The sequence below is a fragment of the Lampris incognitus genome, chromosome 9 (genome assembly GCF_029633865.1).
Source record: "Lampris incognitus isolate fLamInc1 chromosome 9, fLamInc1.hap2, whole genome shotgun sequence".
In the NCBI taxonomy this organism is placed as follows: domain Eukaryota; kingdom Metazoa; phylum Chordata; class Actinopteri; order Lampriformes; family Lampridae; genus Lampris; species Lampris incognitus.
This window is the reverse complement of record NC_079219.1, coordinates 16873546-16892807: the sequence shown is the minus strand read 5'-3', so window position 1 is coordinate 16892807 and position 19262 is coordinate 16873546. Positions and strand designations below refer to the sequence as shown.

The 19262-nt window shown below is 42.6% G+C and overlaps 2 protein-coding genes across 2 annotated transcripts in view; one reads left to right on the top strand and one right to left on the bottom strand.

Annotated features, from left to right (window-relative positions):
• zhx2a (zinc fingers and homeoboxes 2a) overlaps positions 1 to 7202 on the top strand; it is a 46730-nt gene extending 39528 nt beyond the window's left edge. The window contains exons 9-13 of the mRNA XM_056285702.1: positions 620 to 1035; positions 1983 to 2229; positions 3977 to 4145; positions 4313 to 4432; positions 5326 to 7202. Of these exons, the coding sequence (XP_056141677.1) occupies positions 620 to 1035; positions 1983 to 2229; positions 3977 to 4145; positions 4313 to 4430 (950 nt within the window). The 3' untranslated portion in view covers positions 4431 to 4432; positions 5326 to 7202. The remainder of the gene's footprint in view (positions 1 to 619; positions 1036 to 1982; positions 2230 to 3976; positions 4146 to 4312; positions 4433 to 5325) is intronic.
• A 103-nt stretch (positions 7203 to 7305) lies between these two features.
• On the bottom strand, positions 7306 to 16622 carry derl1 (derlin 1). The gene is made up of 8 exons (XM_056285703.1): positions 16303 to 16622; positions 13757 to 13868; positions 13581 to 13645; positions 12225 to 12251; positions 11790 to 11885; positions 11177 to 11229; positions 10736 to 10846; positions 7306 to 10573 (listed from the first exon to the last, which is right to left on the bottom strand). The coding sequence occupies exons 1-8, from the start codon at positions 16453 to 16455 to the stop codon at positions 10396 to 10398; spliced, it is 795 nt and encodes a 264-aa protein (XP_056141678.1). The 5' UTR covers positions 16456 to 16622; the 3' UTR covers positions 7306 to 10395.
• Between the last annotated feature and the right edge of the window lie 2640 nt (positions 16623 to 19262).

The following is a 19262-nucleotide window of genomic DNA, read 5'->3' as shown; positions in this document are numbered from 1 at the left end:
CATAAAAATACACTCACAATCTGCTTCACAATTTAAATACATCAAATGACATTTTACATGGCTTGACAGTGTAACAATTACATATATTAACAGTTAAACTATACTAAATTTAAGTGGAAAATCATTTAACAGATTTGCCACCCGGCTACATTTGTATACCTCAAAACCACAGTTACACCATCAGAAGGCTTTACGTTCAAACAGTGAGAAACCAGACGATTCAGCAAACGTCAATGGACAAAACAATTCAGATTACCGATTGACAGGTGATTTATTTTTTTAAGTCCAGTGTCCACGCTTTGCAACTTACATGTTTAATTAGTTGACGATATCTAGTATTTTTTTTTCTTGGCCTAAGACTCTTTTTTTTTTTTTAAACCTACCAGTGGCATTGAATAGGTCATGTTAATTATGTGTTGACCATAAATGGGCTGAACTTTGTCAGGTCCCTAAATTACAACAATAACAGTTACTTTTAGGAGGCATGGGTTCCAGTGGCAAGAGACTTAATTTTGTTTTCCTTTTTTTTTTTTATTTCCTTTTTTTTATTCTCAGGCTCAACAGTTTTTCAGTTATTGAAAATAAAACTCACCAGACATACTCTACTGTTCTCTTCTAGACCAGCTGGCTCAGGAGACCAGGCTGTCAAAGGTGGAGGTGGACTGCTGGTTCTTGGAGCGCAGAGCCCTGAGGGACAACATGGAGAAGGCTTTACTCACCATAGCTCCCAAAAGCACAGAAGAGATGGTGGACCGACCTGGAGGGCTGCCGAATGGCGCTCCTCATCACCAACAAGATGGGAAAACCCTCTGCTCCTCCCCTCATCCACCTGTCCTCTCCTCCTCCTCCTCCTCTTCCTCCTCCTCCTCTCCTCCTGTGCTCATAGCCTCCTCCCCTCATCCACCTGTCCTTTCCTCCTCAGTTTCGCCTCCCATCCTCACCACCTCCTCCTCTTCCTCTCCCCACCCCCCTGTCCTCTCAGCCTCCACCAGCCCAGCTCTCATTGCTAGCCGCTCCCTCACCCTGCTGAGAGAGGTAAGAAGATATGAAATTGATTTCACTGGCAGATATGAACATGAACGTGTACCAGTTGAATTGTTTATGAGTTAGAACTAAATATAAACACAAGAAAGAGATGAGACGAGATGAAATGGCACATTCATGTCAAAAGCAATAATATGCTGTTCAGATGAGACATTTTTCTGTTTGTATTGTCTGTTTATATTATAACACTGTTTATGCTGCTCTCGTGGCCAGGTCACTCTTTAAAAAGTGAAACTTTTACCTGGTTAAAGAAACAATATTTCGATGACATAAGTTACAACTTCAGCTGAAATAGTTTTTGAAAATCATAAAATTAGATTGCTCTGCCACGTAGGCTGAATTGTGGTGATATTGCAGATGAGAGGAGGCGATGTTTTGAGGTAAAATGAAGTAAAGTAGTACTTTCATCAGTAGTTGGGGTGTTTTTCTAGTGTGAAAAAATATTTTGAAGTTGACTGAGCTCGAACACAAAGCGCCAATGCACACGACAGCAAGAAGAGGTGGTGTTGATAACTGATTTCATAGCTCTGTATTAAAGACAGCTTCACATTAGTAAGCAAATCACACACGACACATCCTAAATAGTTGAACAGTTATAAGCCTGTCTCAGGGGTGTTAGCTCGAGCAGAGGTCTTTCAAATATTAATAGAACATTAAAACATGTTCTCGTTTTGGGAGACCTTTTTTTCTGTTGCTTTTCCAAGGTATTGGTTTATACTTTCAGCGCTTCGAGTTGGTTTATTAGAGGGCGCAAACCCTTTTAGTTTGAATTATCCTGTATTGAATAAAAAAGTGTATTTAACCAAAAATTTTCCAATATAAAAATGGTCTCCTGTTAAGTTAAATGAATCTGCTGTTTAGTCACAAAGTTAGTCTTCAAAGAAAAGAAAAAAAATACATCCTCTGAAATTTGTATAAAATGTAAAATTGCCTGGCAGGTGTTCTCTAGAAAGCAGTGGCCATCCCCCGAGGAGTACAGCCAGCTGGAGGGCCAAACCGGACTGGGCCGTACCGACATTGTCCGCTGGTTCAAGGAACACCGCTCCGCATTGAAGGCTGGGGAAACACTGGACTGGATGGATGGTTTCGAGAACCAGAACCACGGACAACGGAACACAGTCCAAGAACAAAATGGCAACTCTGAGCCAAAACAGAATGCTCCGCAGGAAGCAAAGGCCCAGAAAGGTAGGTCAGAAGTGCTCAGATAGGGGCGTCCGGGTGGCGTGGCGGTCTATTCTGTTAGCTACCAACATGGGGATCACTGGTTTGAATCCCCGTGTTACCACCGGCTTGGTCGGGCATCCCTACAGACACAATTGGCCATGTCTGTGGGTGGGAAGCCGGATGTGGGTATGTGTCCTGGTCGCTGCACTAGCGCCTCCTCTGGTCAGTTGGGGCGCCTGTTCAGAGGAGAGGAGGAACTAGGGGGGAGAATAGCATGATCCTCCCACGCGCTATGTCTCTCTGGCGAAACTCCTCACTGTCAGGTGAAAAGAAGCGGCCGGCGACTCCTAATGTATTTGGAGGAGGCATGTGGTAGTCTGCAGCCCTCCCCAGATCGGAGTGGAGCAGCGACCGGGACGGCGCGGAAAAGTAGGGTAATTGGCCAAGTACAATGGGGGGGATTTTAAAAACAAAAGAGAAGTGGTCAGATAATGGTGGAAAATTGTTTATTTCTTGCTGCAGATCTTTACCCAATTATGTTGCATGTATACTTATGCTGGGCAATAAAATGATATGGATAATTATGTCAAATAAATGTTTCCTCAGTTTGATATGAACACAGGGCAGTGTTTTTCTAATGCCTCATGTTTAACTGTATACAGATAAATATTAATGAGACGGCTAAAAAAATCACATCTTCCCTTCCTATCACAGCTTCTGTGCTATGCTACCTTAAGTTTACTTAAATTCAGTTGAAAGTGGTAACAAGATTGAAAATACAGTTTTTCATTTCATGAGACCTTAAGTGGTTTTAATGTAAAATGAACTGCGGAAAAGTGAAAAAGTCTTGAGCAATTCAGCAATCTTGCTTTGCACAGAGTGGACTATGTTGTCATTATGAGTGAATGTTAAAAATTGTAATATTTGACGTTTTATTCAAATTTTCAGAATGCTTGAAAATGGCTACAACTATTCCCAGAAATTAGCTGTTCAACCAGAGACGATGACAGGCTTGTGTTTTCTCACTAGTAACTTGAACAATTATTGTTTGACGGCAGTTTTGGCAGGTATTGTTATTACAGTCCAAGCATTCGGACATATTTATTTTCTAAATCACATAAGCACCTTATCCACTTGCCATTTGTATTTTGTAAAGAGGACCAAAAAGTAATTTGACACCTGCTGATATTACAATTGAAGTTTTTATTTCCAGTGTTGTTCTTGGGAATTGTTTTGTTACAGGTATTGTTTACTAAAAGAGGTTGTTAATACAGTTCTATGTTTAAACTGAATTACTTTTTGTTTATTACTGGCCATGATGCTGCGGAGGGCCAAAGACTGAGTACTCAGTTGTATGTTGTTTTCTTTGTTGAACACATGTTGCCACAGTTGGATCATTTTTAATCTCTAGGATAAATTTTGTTTTTTTGATATCATAGTTTTGGAGCATACTCTATCTTTCCAATAGAAATATTGGGGGTTTTTTCAACATTATTTTTATTATTATTATTATTGCAAACAGATCGCTCTGAAAGTCTCCCAACAGCATTTAACACTAATTTGTTGTGTGCATACTACAGCATATATTCAATTTAGTTAGTCAAAAATGGATATAAGTTACTTAGTAGATGCACAAAGTGACTTAGTATAGACAACAAAATGGGAATGCAATTTAAATGGTATATATGCACCTTGGTACCTTGTCTGTGTTTTTTTTTTTTTTTTTTTGACTTGATTCAAATTAAATATACCTCCTTCTCTTCCACAGCCGTCGGTGCTGGAGAGGAGGCTGGGGAGAGTCTAGCAGCAGCAGAGTGCACCAAACTATCCAACCAGGAAATAGTGCAATGGTTCACCAACAGACTAAGTCAAAGTGTGACGGACATGAGCCGGACCAAACCGGACCAGACAAGCTCCAACACCAACGACAAAGGAAGGTCAGTAGAGATGGAGAAAGACAAAGTTCTTTCGATTCATGGGTGAGGTTTATGTTAAATTATCAGTAACTAAACAGTGACCCAAAAGAAAACAATAAACTCGCTATTCTAGTATTTACATTTAGGGAATACTGGGTTTTTCTAAACTCTGTTCATGTTGCTGTCAGGTGGGTAAAGGTGACGGTGGCAGTAGGGAAGGATAGTGATGGAGAGGTGGAGAAATCGACGCTGGCATCAGACACCGACGTGATGGCCTTGGAGCAACCTGGAAGGGTCACTGGCTGATGGTGGGTCACAAGGGTGAATTGCCAAGTTCATAGAATTATTTTAGTACACCAAACATTAAGTTACACAATGGGTCTGAACCCAAAATAGTTTTTCTTTTCCTGTTTCAAATGGGTCGCCTCATGCCTAATATCTTTTAATGAGCCCGTGTCCTAGGGTTGGAGATTTTGTTTACTTAATGTAGTTGCTGGATCAAATGGTAAATTAGAAATCCTGTTTCACCCCATGTTTTTGTTCACCTTTTACACCAGTGTCAACGTTCAACTATTCCTTTAAGATGTGAAAGATGCAGCCTCCAGCCGTCCCAGAAGTTGTTAGCGCTGATATGTCCGTTAAAAACATGACATGTAAGGCCGTAAGGATGAGATTTTGACACCTTGATTCCTGTCGGTTTAGTATCATACACTAGGCACACACACACACACACACACACACACAAATACCTACATCTATACTAACGCACACAAAGCAGTATTGTCCCAGGGAGTCAGGGTTGTCGTTAAGTTTATGTGTATTGTCTCTTTAATGACTCACTATGTCTGGGGATGAAATCACACTTGTTACAAGTATATTTCTGGTTTTGTTGTGTGCCATCCATATACCTGACAAATTGAGGCTACAATATTGTCTTTTGCTACTTCTCTCTCAATCAAAATGCAAAAAAATAATAATAATAATATGTGTTTTCCCTAAACTTCATCAGTCATGGACTCACCAAGTAAATTTTGTGCGATCTTGGACCCGGGATATATCATATAACCACGCAGCACATAAATCAGGCTGTTTTGGTGTGCTGTGTGCAGTGTGTGTCGTGATGTGTGTCGATGCTGTGTGTGTGTGTGTGTGTGTGTGTGTGACCTTCCATAAACCATTATTTTCCTGTTATTTGATTTAGTTTCAGATAAAGGGAATCATGGGCTGCTGAGGCTCCAGCCAACTTGAAAGGACCCAAGATGGCCGGATCCTGAACCAATGATCTCACGTTCTGCCTGTGAAGACACCGCAAAACGCCGTGGACCCTGAAGTTCCACTTTAAAGCACTGATGTGTGGTGCTGAGACTGACAGAAGAGTGCCAAAGCTGGACTTGATGCATTGTTCTTATTATCACTCCTACTACTACTACTTACTACTACAACAACACATTTTTTTAAAAAGGGCCCTTGTAAATATTTTTCTGTATCGCGCAAAAAAAAAAAAAAACTTTGTATAGTTTTGCTGGGAGGGCAGATTTTGTTACATTTTTAAATAAGTCTTTGGCTGGTGCCCCCAAAATGAGGAATGTTTCTTTTTTTTTCTAATTCAATAAAACCCTACCGGTTAGTTGGTAATAGTCAGTTACATTTTGAAAAATCCAACCGAACAACTCTACTCATTGATGGCACTTATATTCCCAAGATAGAAACAGATAATTTTCATGATAGGCAGTGTTTGATTCGACTGAAAAATGTCACCTTTCCTCGGCATTTAAAACGGCATCAGCGAAGTGAAGATGAAGGAGCAGTTACAAGGGAAGGCAGTACGAACATGTTCACAGCCTTACTGCTGAAAAGTCAAAGCCAGAGAACTGACACAGATGGACGGGCAGACGGCGATGACCAGATAGATGGTCTGTGTTTAGGCCAGATAAATGAATGAGTTCACGTAGTATCTTTGCAATTGACTGCTGATTTCAAACATCAGTACTTGGAGTATGTTCAAGGGTAAAGAATGTCTTGGGTTTTTTTCATATATAAAGATTAATTATATATATATATAGAAGACCTAGGAGTGTCTCTTCCATCACACCGTGCTGCCTTTTCAGCTGTAAGCTGATATTCCTTGTCTGTAATGGTCTTTAAGGTTCTCGCTACTGAACTGGCAAAGTACACATTGGTAATAATTCAGATTTTTCAACTATTTTAAAAACTTGAAGCCTTGACTAAACCCACCAGGCAGTTTGTTTTTTTTCTTTTTTCGTTACAACGTATCAAGCATGGTAACGTGGGTGAGGAACCCCGTCATTTTGAACAGTTTAAAATGTACATTTTGTTCAACAGATCTCTGTAAACACACACCTCTAACCTTCTCTCTCTAGGCTTCCAGGCTTTATTTAGATAGGTCCTTCCATTCAAAACAGGGTTGGGTTCAATTAATTTCCACACAGTCCGTTCAAAAAACGACCTTAAAACTGAAATTTGTTACTTCATCAGTTCAGGGTTTACCATGGCTACAAAGCCTATTTTTGCAGCAGATTTTCTGCAAAACTTCAGATTGGCTGCTTTGTATGATAAACTGCGGTGAAAGTGACGAATGCAGAAAATACGTTACTTACTTGATGCTATGCTTGAAATGGCATACTTGACATGTCTTTCTGAAAACAATTCTCCCCATCATTTTCTGAGAGGATTTAAGGAACTCCTGTGTTGCAAGGTGATAATTGTGAACGTCAGGATTTGAAGGAAATTTAATTTGGTTTCATCCTGAATTGCACCCTCTGCTGATACTGAATTTTCATATTTGATGTTTCCCGTTAACTTGGTCATAGGTTGGCTGTTGACCCATGACTCCGTTTCGGGGTTGCATTTGGAAATAAACAGACCAGCTGGCCTGTTGGACTCTAACCCTGGTTTGAACAGCGGGCAATATGACTGTATGCTAGCTGAATGTCTTGGCTGCTGCTCTAGTTTCATGTTCAGACGAGTATCTGGGATACTGTATTTTTGTTTGGCTGCTGTGGAATACTGCTTGCTTTTCTGTTTTCTACATCAAGCCTGCTGTAACTGAATAAATACATAACCAACTGACAAACTGATCGTGGTCTTGGAGTGGATTGGATCGGTTACAAAGTGTGACAAAAGGCTGGATTTACAGAAAGAAGACCAGCGAGACCTACTGTGATTTGCCTCAAGTTTACTCCGGCACGACAGAATGCTGCTGTACAACACAAGTGAAACAGATGGGGCCCAAGACGAGCGAAGTACATAAGGAGACATGACGGAGAAATAATTTCTGGATCGAGTCGTCAGGTCACCGACCAGAAACCTTTTACAAGTTTACATCCAGACTTGTGTAAAAAAAAACAAACAGTTAAATACATCTGAACTGAAAGCGAGGAGCGTTTTCCTCATTTTTCCAAGTGATGTTATGCAGCCCAGTTTAATGTCGGAGAGCTCAAATATCTGAGGCCACTATCAATGTACTCTTGTATGCGTGTAATTATACACACGGTATACGTTGCCACATCAGTAACACATCTCTCCATCTTCAGAGCCCAACTGTAGTTGCTGTGTCAACATTTTTCATTTCAACATTTTATTTGCCTTGCCCAATTAACGACGGGGCCTAGTTTTGACCCCGAGGAACTGTTTAAGTTGTTAGTCCAAAATAAAAGTATGCAGCGATAGTTTGCAAAGTTGTTTAAAAAATTTTTCTCCTCCCCCTCCTCCCTTTTTTTTCTCCCCAATTGTATCCAGCCAATTACCCCACTCTTCCGAGCCGTCCCGGTTGATGCTCCACCCCCTCTGCCGACCCGGGAAGGGCTGCAGACTACCACATGCCTCCTCCGATACATGTGGAGTCGCCAGCCGCTTCTTTTCACCTGACAGGAGTTTCACCAGGGGGACGTAGCGCGTGTGAAGATCACGCTATTCCCCCCCAGTTCCCGCCCCGACCAGGCGCCCTGACCGACTGACCAGAGGAGGCGCTAGTGCAGCAACCAGGACACATACCCACATCCGGCTTCCCACCTGCAGACACGGCCAATTGGGTCTGTAGGGGCGCCCGACCAAGCCGGAGGTAACACGCGGATTCGATCCGCCTTCCCCGTGTTGGTAGGCAACAGAACAGACCACCATGCTATGTGGACGCCCCCTGATTAAACCTTAAGGTTGATGGTGGGCGAGTAGCAAATCCAGTGCCGCCTGTGGCACATTTGTAAAATAAATCTTTGGCTAAATCTAAACAGGGCAAAAAAAACACCATCATCACTTCTTCTCATTGCTGCCAAAGGGCAAAGTGGATGGGATCCGTTGTCTGGTAAAACGGCCATTAAAAGATCATCTGTCTTAACAAGGGCATATCTATGCCAAGTCTGCTTACATTGCTGTAAAGCAGAATGTCATCAGGATAGCACGGCACTTATTTAAAGAAAAAAAAACTCAAAACATTTTTCACCCTCAAAGACTGAAGGCTGCACTCCTCCCCCAAGAAAAACCGTCCTTTGTGAGGTTACACAATAAATACTTTGTCTAGAACGTACAGCCGACTGCGTTGTTAGACAATAAATGGGTTTACTGGCAGCCTTGTTAATGGCACTGTTTAACTTACTGAAGCATCGACTATCAGAGCACGTTTCTCACACAGCACAACTTCAGCTTTGCTCCTTTCGGTTCACCTTAGATCAGACAACACAACAATTCCACCGTTTCCTTTCAAATGTATATATTTCTTATATGTGATTTCAGACTTTACCCAAATTCCCAGAGATTCAGAGCAGTGTCATCAAAACACAGATTTATATCACAAACCCATTAAAGTAAGGAGCAGTGGTGAGTTGAGTGTCATAAAAAAGGGTTTGTACATCATCACAGTGATTCTCAACCAATGTGTAGACACGCTGGTGTGCAACAGGATGAGCTCACGTTCCTTGAGTTTGATTAAAATTGAAAACAAAAGAAAGCCACAAAAAAAAACCCAAAACATTTTGTTAAACTTCATTAGAACTTAAATGCAACCATCCCTATCACAACTCCCCCCCCCCCCCCCAAATAATGAACATACACATTTCTCCTTTGCCTACAGCCCTTTCGCAATCACGTTCATATTTATGGGATCTTTCCAAAAAGGAGATCATCTGGAGTGCTTTGATATTCTGCAACTTGTAAATGTGCTGAAGCACTAAAAAGATTGACAACCACTATGTTCAGATGTCTGAGAGCCATGTTACGTTCAGTACTGCTTTGGTAGTGTGTTTTAAAAAAAAACCCACGGGTATTATAAGACAGTTACGCTCCGAAACTCCCCAAACTGCTGAAGAAACATTAGATATATTTACAAAGGAACAGAAAAACCTCACTTTACAGTCTTTGCAACAAGATCTGATCTGGCAGCACTATCTGTGCCACACACACAAAGGAAAACTCAGCATTCATGCCTGTGTAAATCCATGCCTATAAATAAGGCGCTCTAAATTTTGCCTATGTTTTCCTGAAGGTTGGCTTGCGTGACAGTGCACTCCCAACAAGTCGGTAATTACAATGTAATCTGATATGGCATCACGGCGGAAGGAGCGAAAGGGAGAAAGACTGAACAGAGACAAAAGAACAGATGAAAAACCAGCGACGTGCTGGTCTGCAGCTGCAACATCTCGTCTTGACAGTCCAATGGCCGGGTGTGAAAAGGGGGAGGAGGGGGGAGGAGGAGGTGGAAGGGTAAGGGTAAGGGGAAAAAAGCTAATAAGGAGGGAGAAGAGGAAGAAGAAGCATGAGAAAAGTCATCTGAAATCCATTTATTCTTGCTTTGTCCTATCTGCTTGACATGGACACATCCGCAGTAGCCGGCTCTGCTTTATCAGCAGAGCTTGTAGCCAGAGTTTAAGTCATGGTGTGCGGTGGGCTGCTGGTTAAAATGCTTGCTTCTCCAAATTACTCTCCTGTTGTGTCCTTATAGAACACACATACGCTTGTGCACGAGTGCCATATTATCTTCAGCATATCTGGGGTGGGGGGCTGTTAGATACAAAACCCCAATTGATTTCCAACTGCTTTACTGTTGTTGTCCTTGGATGGCACACCTCCAACAAATGACATGTTTTGACATAAATGTCTCATCTCACCTAACAGACAGACAATGAAATTGACCCCCTCCCCCCCAAATGAGAGTAGTGAAGAAAAAGCAAGCATTTTAAGCTAGAGCATGAATTGCACATCCGTTAGCGGCGGGATCAAAGGGCAAAGGACCCCTCTCCTCTTCTCTCCACTCAGTCTTTCAGTCATCCCCCAAACGGAAGCCCTGGCCCCAATTGTGACGCCCACCTCCTCCTCCTCCTCCCCCACCACCTCCGCCTCCTCCTCCCGCTGCTGCTTGGTCCTGGGGAGCTGCTCTCCTGGTGGGAGGAACGCCGAAGCCCGAAATCCCTCCTCTCCTGGTGGGGAGGAGCCGGTAACTGGGAGGAGATGAGAGGGGCAGAAGAAAGACAGTGGGAGTGGGTGTATAGTGTGTGATTGCATCTGTCAGCTCATAAGTAGCAAAATAGCAGCCAGGTATATTAGGACGTGCACCCATAAATATACACATAAAAACACACTGTAAATGTGAAAATTCTTACAGGAACTCTGGCGTGGAGAGAAAAGAGCGTCCTCCCAGGTCGATTGGGTATTTAAACATCAGGAAGAAGTAGAGGTGACCCACCAGGTTCCCGATCAGCTCATTTACCACTCTGGACAATAACACAGTGGAGAGAACAGACTGACTGACTGATTTATTAAATCCCAGGCAGGGAATATTGCCCTTAAACAACTTTTAGTTGTATTCTCTAACATGTATACGAACTCATAAGCTAAAGCAAATATGGCGACCCATCATCTCATTAAGCAATTTGGAGGGTGATAGCGGCTGCAGAAAAACACAAATTATTCTTTGGTGTTGCACTAAACCTACACGCCTAAGAAGGCAATTAAAAGATAGAAAAATTAATAGTGACCTTGATTTCCCCGAATGAATAAAAGAATAAAAATATATAAAACAAAGTGAGGGAGTTGTTTCTTACGAGCCTCCAATGATGTAGTTGAAGCCCAGGATTACCCAAGGTAGATAACATGCCTTGGAGAGAGGGAACATAAGACAAACAACATTATCGTTATTCATGAATATATTTAGCAATGTGATAAATATTAATACTGTCATAATCAAAAGTAGTTATGATGATGGATAAGGTGTGACATGGTGATATGGGGCAATGCTCACTGCACAAAATAAGATAAGAAGCTTTGATTTCACTGGTCAAGTTTGATCGAGCAAAGAGCAATAATAATGTGATATGCTGCTGATCTCTATAGAATAAAAGTCCCCTTGTTGAATACGACCCTCCCAGGGAGTTCAGGGCACTCGGGCACATTGAAGAAAACGGGAAATTTAGTGGAGAATTAAAAAGGGCTCTCTACCACATGGCCACCTGGCATATTATTTTAATTTTTAACCCACAATGTAATGTGAGATATAAATACAGTATGTGAGAGACAATGATTCAAGTGGTGAAAGTTAGTGAACTTGAGTGTTTCACGTCAGATAAGCACGTTATCATATTTAGGACCTTGAATGTTCTTTATCAGACGAAGGCTGAATGTTATGATGTATTTGACGACATTGTCCTGGGTTGCTACCTTGAATCGTGTGCCGAACCAGAAGGAAACAATCATGTCTCTGTTCAGTTGAGCCCAGACGTACAACACTGACATGATCAATGGGATCATCAGCAACTGGAGAAAGAGATAACAATATTAAACAACGACTTAAGTCGCTGGGAATAGCACAAATGTGATTAGAGGGCCTATCAATGGCTGGCTGCTAGGTTTCCCTGAAATATTTATATTGGTAGGTGGAAGGGTAGTATGTGTTTTACTACAAAGATTAGTTTTTATCTGGTGCACAGATGAATTTGGTATTTGGATACTATACTTAAAATTCCACTTTGGAGCCATTTTCTCATGCGTGTTTGCATTCGGGGTGGAAAATTGAGATCATTAATACATTTCTTTTCTTTATCTCTGAGAGCGCAATGAATAGAAAACACTGGCGACGGAAAAGAGGATTCTCACCTGCATGTCCATCATCAGCCCTGTAATCTACAGCTTCTGAGTCAAGGACAACATGACCATGGTTGCATATGATCAGCAGAGTGGGATTTATATCCGTGATACTTAGTAAAGACAGTGACTGGAGGGTGGAGAGTTCATAACCCTGGCCAGGCTGCGAAAATCTTTTTGAAGTACAGGAAATAACCATTTCTCCTCTGACCCCCCCCCCTTTCTCCCCAATTGAATTTGGCCAATTAGCCCACTCTAACAAGCCGTCCCGGTCTCTGCTCCACTCCCTCTGCCGATCAAGGCAGGGCTGCAGACTACCACATGCCTCCTCCAATACATGTGGAGTCACCAGCCACTTCTTTTCACCTGAAAGTGAGGAGTTTCGCCACGGGGGATGTAGCGCATGGGAGGTCACGCTACCCCACCCCCCCGAACAGGCGCCCCAACTGACCAGAGGAGGCGCTAGTGCAGCAACCAGGACACATACCCACATCCGGCTTCCTACTCGCAGACACGGCCAATTGTGTCTGTAGGGACACCCGACCAAGCCAGAGGTAGCACGGGGATTCGAAGCGGCGATCCCCATGTGGGTAGACAACAGAACAGACCACCACACCACCTGGACGCCTGACCTCTTTTTCAACCAGCTATCTACTATCTACCAACACTCTCGAGCTGCAGTACCTCACCTTGTCGGACTGAACGTGTTTGAGTATGTGGGGACATCCGTATCCCCTAGTTTGTGGTTGGTAATTAAGTTGATGTTCTTAGTCAGCTCATTTTTACAGTGACCTGTATTTTGTGTGTTGTGTTTAACCTACAAGCTGAGAGTAAGGATAAAAAACATTTAAAAAAAAAAAAAAAAACCCTGAGTAAATGGTTAAATCTATTTGGATGGTATTTTTCAGATCTGTCTTCAATAGAGCTATAGATACACCCAAATCTTTCTGAAAATCCAGGAGGTTGGATTGGGCTGTGCAACTGAACTCATGACCCCCCCCCCCAGGAAAAAATAAAATGTGGGGTAGCTTCTGCAGCAGGTACTGCATTTGATCTACAATAGGCTGCAACTCCATGCCTGAGCCACCCTGACGTGGCACACTGCTGCAGCCTGGTATGGGCGGGGGAGATAGAGAGAAACAGAGTTGACAGTGCGGTCAATAGAGTGAAACAGAGAGAAGAAAAGAGGTTGACAGAGAGGTGGGCTGACAGATCTGAAACATCAACGCCAAACTTAAACAGTAACATTTTATCTAAATCATTCAACAACCCACCCTCTCAACAAGAGGCCTTGAAGGGCTAGAAATTTTAAGAAGCCAGCTGACACTGTAGGTTTACAACGAAACCAACGGCGCATTAAAAGGATACGACGATGCAGAGCCAGTTGAAGAGAAGCATGAAGACAAAATCAGCCGGTCTGCCATCAAACGCGCCTAGGGAAACAACATGGAGGGATTAAACAAAGGTCAGCGTAAGCAAAATGACATGACGTGTGTACAGCTGAAGGAAACATATTACAGTGGGCTAAACCTCCTAAACCTCACCTGTCTCTAACCTGGTGGAGTACTGATACAGGAAGTACAGGTTGACCAGGTACAGAAAACCTGTGCCAGGGCCCACTGGGAAATATAGAGTGGATGTTACCGGTCTCCAAATCTGAAAAGAATAACAGAAAAATCCTCATAAGGTATTGTGCAGCCCATAGATTTCATAACTACCAGTGGGATTATGTCAGTCCTATTTTTATCCCCAAGTTCTACTGTGAGCAATACAACGATGACATCAACGGTCTCCATATCCGAATAAAACATGCATAATGCTGTCATCACATTATATACAGCCTGGTGTAACCTCCTCTGTCAATTTAAAAGGAAAGACCAAACATCCCTAACGTTTTGCATGCAAAAAGTACACATGCACGTAAACACACACAAACACACACGCACACACACACACACAGACCATATGAGGCTTTGTGGCTTGTATGGCCTAGAAACCCAAAGCCTTGTGGGAAACAGACGACAAATGTCACCGGTTTCAAGGGAATCATAAATACTGACAGAAAAGAAAATATAATGCACTTATAATCTTCACTCGGATCAAATTTCTGAAGTATATGTCAGCCAATAGTGAATCCTAGACCCACAACCACAGAGGTGAGTGACAGGGAGCAGATGGTAAAGTAAGCAGAAGATTGGGGCTGTTAGGGTGTTGCTGAGGGACTTCTTTCAATGATGGGCTCAGTCAAACAAATCAAAAATTATCAACACATTGGGCACAATATTGCTGAAGAGACTCAACGTGTGCAATACACCAAACCAAGGGGGACACCTGGTGTTCAACAAAAGTCTTGGTAGAGCAGAGCGAATAATTTTCCTGCTTGTTGTCAGTGGAAGTGTAGCTTATTATGTAGAGGCATGAGAGCCCAAAGAAACTGCAAACAGAGTATTTTCCTTTAGTAGCATATGAGTAAACTGTACAAACACCACATAAATACAGTCATGATGTAAAGGCTGGCTTTAGGATGGTGGAAAGCCTTTGTTGTTTGGCTATGTCAAACGTGATTTAAATCATTTTCAACAGACAAGGCGCATGCATGTTGCCAAACTCGAACACTGTGGTATGGAACACGTTTTCTTACATCCAACCATTGTGTATATACTGTACTGTACATTGTACGTATACTGATACGCTCTGTCATATCCATCTACCTCAGGCATGTATGTAAGTAACCTGCTAACATTTATTTCAGCATCTCTGATATATTCTCAGAACCATTGCACTATATCGCCTCTTATTTCGCCTGTATAAGCCAATCCTTGTGTATATATCTGAAGATTGTTGTGTTGTAGTGTTTTATGTTAAGTACACTGAGAGAGCCACAAAACCGGAGTCAAATTCCATGTATGTGCAAACCTACATGGCCAATAAACATGATTCTGATTCTGACACAGTTGGGCATATGCTTGCATCAGTCCGGCTGCATTTCTGGGACTTCCATTTTTATTTAGAACGTTTAGTTTATCATTTCGAAATAGATTGGATAAGAACAAATCATGTATATTTTTCAGTACTTTATTTTCTTTTAAAGTCTCAGCCTAACTTCTTGAAAAGACTGAAAGTGACATAAATGTGAGTTAGTTCGTGTCCTTGTGTCCCCCTGTGCTGGTCTGTGATAGATGGGCAGTTAAATTTATCATCACAATAGTCTTCAACTTGGTTCCCAGTCTGACTGGAAGCAGAACAGCATAGTAGCACTAGTTCATGTAGCACCAAAGACAGCAAAGGCCTCATTACTGGAGGTATTCTAGATCACCTATCATCAAAATAGGGCCGGAGAACCCCTGAGGGCTTTTAAGGGTTAATTCATTGGTACTATATTTATTAATTCATGACAACTCTGAGCATTGGTTATTTTTTCAGCTACTGGTGGCACAGATCAGATTCCTGGACTATGATTCAGAAACAGGGTGAGATCAACTTGTGCCATCATCGTTTCACAACTTCTCATTTCCATGCCAGGATCCAAACTGCAGGAGTCCAGTAACAGTTCAGTGCCTCTTGGCCACAAGGCCAGCCGTATTATAGCTGTAACAATAGCTTACTGACGGGCAAGTTGGCAAGAGAACAGGTAACTTTATTTTTATTTGGTAGTCTCACGCAAAGGGACTGACTGACCCCATACAGTCGTATGCGTGTCTGTCAAGCCAAAGTAATGTCACCACCTAGTGGAGCTGACCAGAACAACAGAAACACGAGCTACCAAAACTATGAACCGATCAAATAATTGCTGAACAGCTATCTTCCGCAACTGACGTAAGAGTAATGCATTATTATTACTATTATTATTATTATTATTATTATTATTATTCTGCAGAGGTGTATCCCGCGAGGTGCACTCAAGTCTCGGCGGACAGGCAGAACTCGGCCAACACCTAGTCCCGCCCTAGTCCGCACGCTTCGTTCTCTGATTGGCCGTTTGAAAGGCCTGTGAGCCTTGCTAGCCACCTGCTAGCTGACGCTATCAACACATAGCCACTACTCGTGTAATTTTAGCTGATATAAACGACTGCGGCGCGCCATGACTTACCTGAAATTTGTGAAAGAAATTTTCAGACCATAAAACGAGATGCCTGGGACTTATTAATCCCAATTTCCCAATCAAGGGGACAGCGATCGACCCAGCAAACCAGTACCGGGTAATGAAGGGGATGCTTCTGAACCAGTCCCCGATATCTGACATGTTTCCATACGATTACAGCAACGCAACAGCTGTGGATTGGACCTCCCCCCAAAATAACGAACTGACAAACACGAGACCACGCAGTCTTCGATTCAAAATGTTCATCCGACGCTACGATTTCTTTAAAATACCTCCACTGCTAAGTTTACATGACGTGGCTAATTCGGAGAAGCTAGCTTTCGTCTGCGTCAAGGCGTTGAGAATAGTGTAGTGTTTTCCTGCCACTCTCAAAAAATAAAAGCACATGCGTAGCAACGCAAGACGATCCTGTTGTCTTTAATACTTTTTTTTAATACTTTGCGAGATAAGGATATATTCCCATACTGGAACACATTCGCTTATTAATGCACATTTTCTTTTTTCATCTTGTTTTTTTTCTTCCCAATTGTACTTGGCCAATTACCCCACTCTTCTGAGCCGGGTCGCTGCTCCACCCCACTCTGCCGGTCCGGGGAGAGCTGCAGACTACCACATGCCTCCTCTGATACTAATGCACATTTTCAATTACATCAGCAATTATAATAATGTATAATGTACATTGTTACGCCATGCCAATAAAACCATTTAAATTTAATTGAATATAGTAAGTTATTCAGAAAAGGTCAGAGGGAAAAGCGTTGTTTAATCACTCACATTAATCACTCACCCTTCACCCCCCCCCCCCCATTTTCACACTGATCTTCAACAGATCACTAGAGCTGTGTGAAGTCCCCTCCTGCTTCAAGAGCTCCAAGAAATCCCGTATCACAGGATTAAATGACTACAGGCCCATTGCCCTAATGTCTCTGGTCATGAAATCCTCCGAGAGACCGGTGCTGGCCCACCTGAAGCAAATCACAGGCCACCTGTGCGACCCTCTGCAGTTTGTCTACCAAGCAAACATGTTAGTGGAGGATGCAGTCAACATGGGATTGCACTGCATCTTTCAACACCTCAATTCCCCAATGACCCATGCAAAAGTCCTGTTTGTGGACTCCAGCTCAGTGTTCAAAACTATTGTCCCAGTGTCCCCCACTCCAAACTCACCTAGCTCACTATACCAGCCCCCATTTGCCAGTGGATTAAAAACTTCCTGACAGACAGGAGGCAGCCGGTGAGGCTGGGGAAAATCACATCTACCACCCAGTTAATCAGAAAATCAGCACTGGGGCCCTCTGGGATGTGTGCTCTCCCCTCTACCCTTCTCCCTCTACACAAATGACTGCACCTCAGGTTAAACTCCTGAAGCTTGCAGACAACACAACCATCATTGGCCTTAGCCAGGGCGGTGACCAGTCTGCACATAGATGGGAGGTTGATCAGCTGGCCCTCTGGTGCAGCCATAACAGCCTGGAGCTGAACACACTCAAAACAGTGGCGATGACAGTGGACTTCAGGAGGAGCCCCCCAACACTGCCCCCCCCCCACCATACTCAACAGCATGGTGTATACAGTGAAAACTTACAGATTTCTGGGTTCCACAATCTCCCAGGACCTAAGGTGGGCATCCAACATAGACACAATCATCAAAAAGGCCCAGCAGAGGATGTACTCTCTCCGCCAGCTCAAGAAGTTCAACCTGCCTCAGGAACTTATGATTCCGTTCTACACTGCAATAATAATAATAATAATAATAATAATAATAATAATTCAGTCTGTCCTCTGCACATCAGTCCATCACTGTCTGGTTTGGATTGGCCATCAAACAGGACAGGGACAAACTACAAACTACAAATTTGCCTCAAGGGTCACTTCACAAAGTTGAAATTTTTGAACTGAGTTTAAAACAAGTTTCAAGTGGTGTTGCAGAAGGCTGTACACTATGCAACCCTGAGTGCAACTTAGTTTCAGCTAAATTTAAAGCAACTTAAGTTGCGTGAAAGTTTCACCATCTAAAGCCAGTCTTACCCATTCTTAAAATTGAATATCCCATTACTATTCACTTAGAATACCAACATTAGTCTTGTGCATTCTAGAAATTATTCCTACTAAACACACATTCTTTACAATCATCTCCTAATGTTGCTGTAGATATAAACAAACAAGTACACACGGTTATAGAGGCAAATTTGGCACATTTCACTTGTTTGCACAGAGGTGGAATACTTTCCTTTCCTCCCTCACACCCTCATATATTCAAAATCCATGGTTGGAAGTTTTGGTGAATAAGTGACCAATGACTGTTTAAGTAATTTCTTAATCTTGTGCATTTTGGCAGTTTTTCAAAGTCGGCGTTGTCATACTCTTACTTTGAAGGCAAAACCAAATCCGGATATATTGTTCTTAATAGCGTTTGGCAGCTTCGACGGCGCCAGCCTCTGAAACTGAAACGCTTACTTCCTGTCAAATTTGCACAGCCGCCGTGACAACCACACAGAGGCAGCCAGCAACAGAAGGGGGCGTGTCGTTAAATTTCGGCGAACCCGTATACGACGCAAGATTGTTTTAACGATTGTAATGACCTTACACATTTGAAATCTCAGCGTAATATTTCCTACAGTATAGGGATAAATTAACCAGAATCTTGTTCGATCTAACCGCAACTGGGATCGTCACTGAATCGGAGGTATTTCAAACTACAGCACCCATAATGCATGCCTCTGTTTACCTACACGACGTCATCTTTAGTCGACAAAGTAACCGCCCTGGAGAGAGAGAGAGAGAGAGAGAGAGAGAGAGAGAGAGAGAGAGAGAGAGAGAGAGAGAGAGAGAGAGAGAGAGAGAGAGAGAGAGAGAGAGAGAGAGAGAGAGAGAGAGAGAAAAGGAAAACTCCCCCCCCCGACTCTTTAGCAAAACATCAGTTTGTCTTTTTTTCTGAATATAAAAAC

What these genes read in the sequence shown, in the direction of transcription:
- derl1 (XM_056285703.1), bottom strand. Translation starts at nt 16,455, where the DNA reads ATGTCAGATATCGGGGACTGGTTCAGAAGCATCCCCTTCATTACCCGG. An exon ending in CTCCACCAGGTTAGAGACAG is followed by an intron (nt 13,646 to 13,756) that starts GTGAGGTTTAGG and finishes TTGTTTCCCTAG; the next exon opens with GCGCGTTTGATGGCAGACCG. An exon ending in CTCTCCACGCCAGAGTTCCT is followed by an intron (nt 10,574 to 10,735) that starts GTAAGAATTTTC and finishes ATCTCCTCCCAG; the next exon opens with TTACCGGCTCCTCCCCACCA.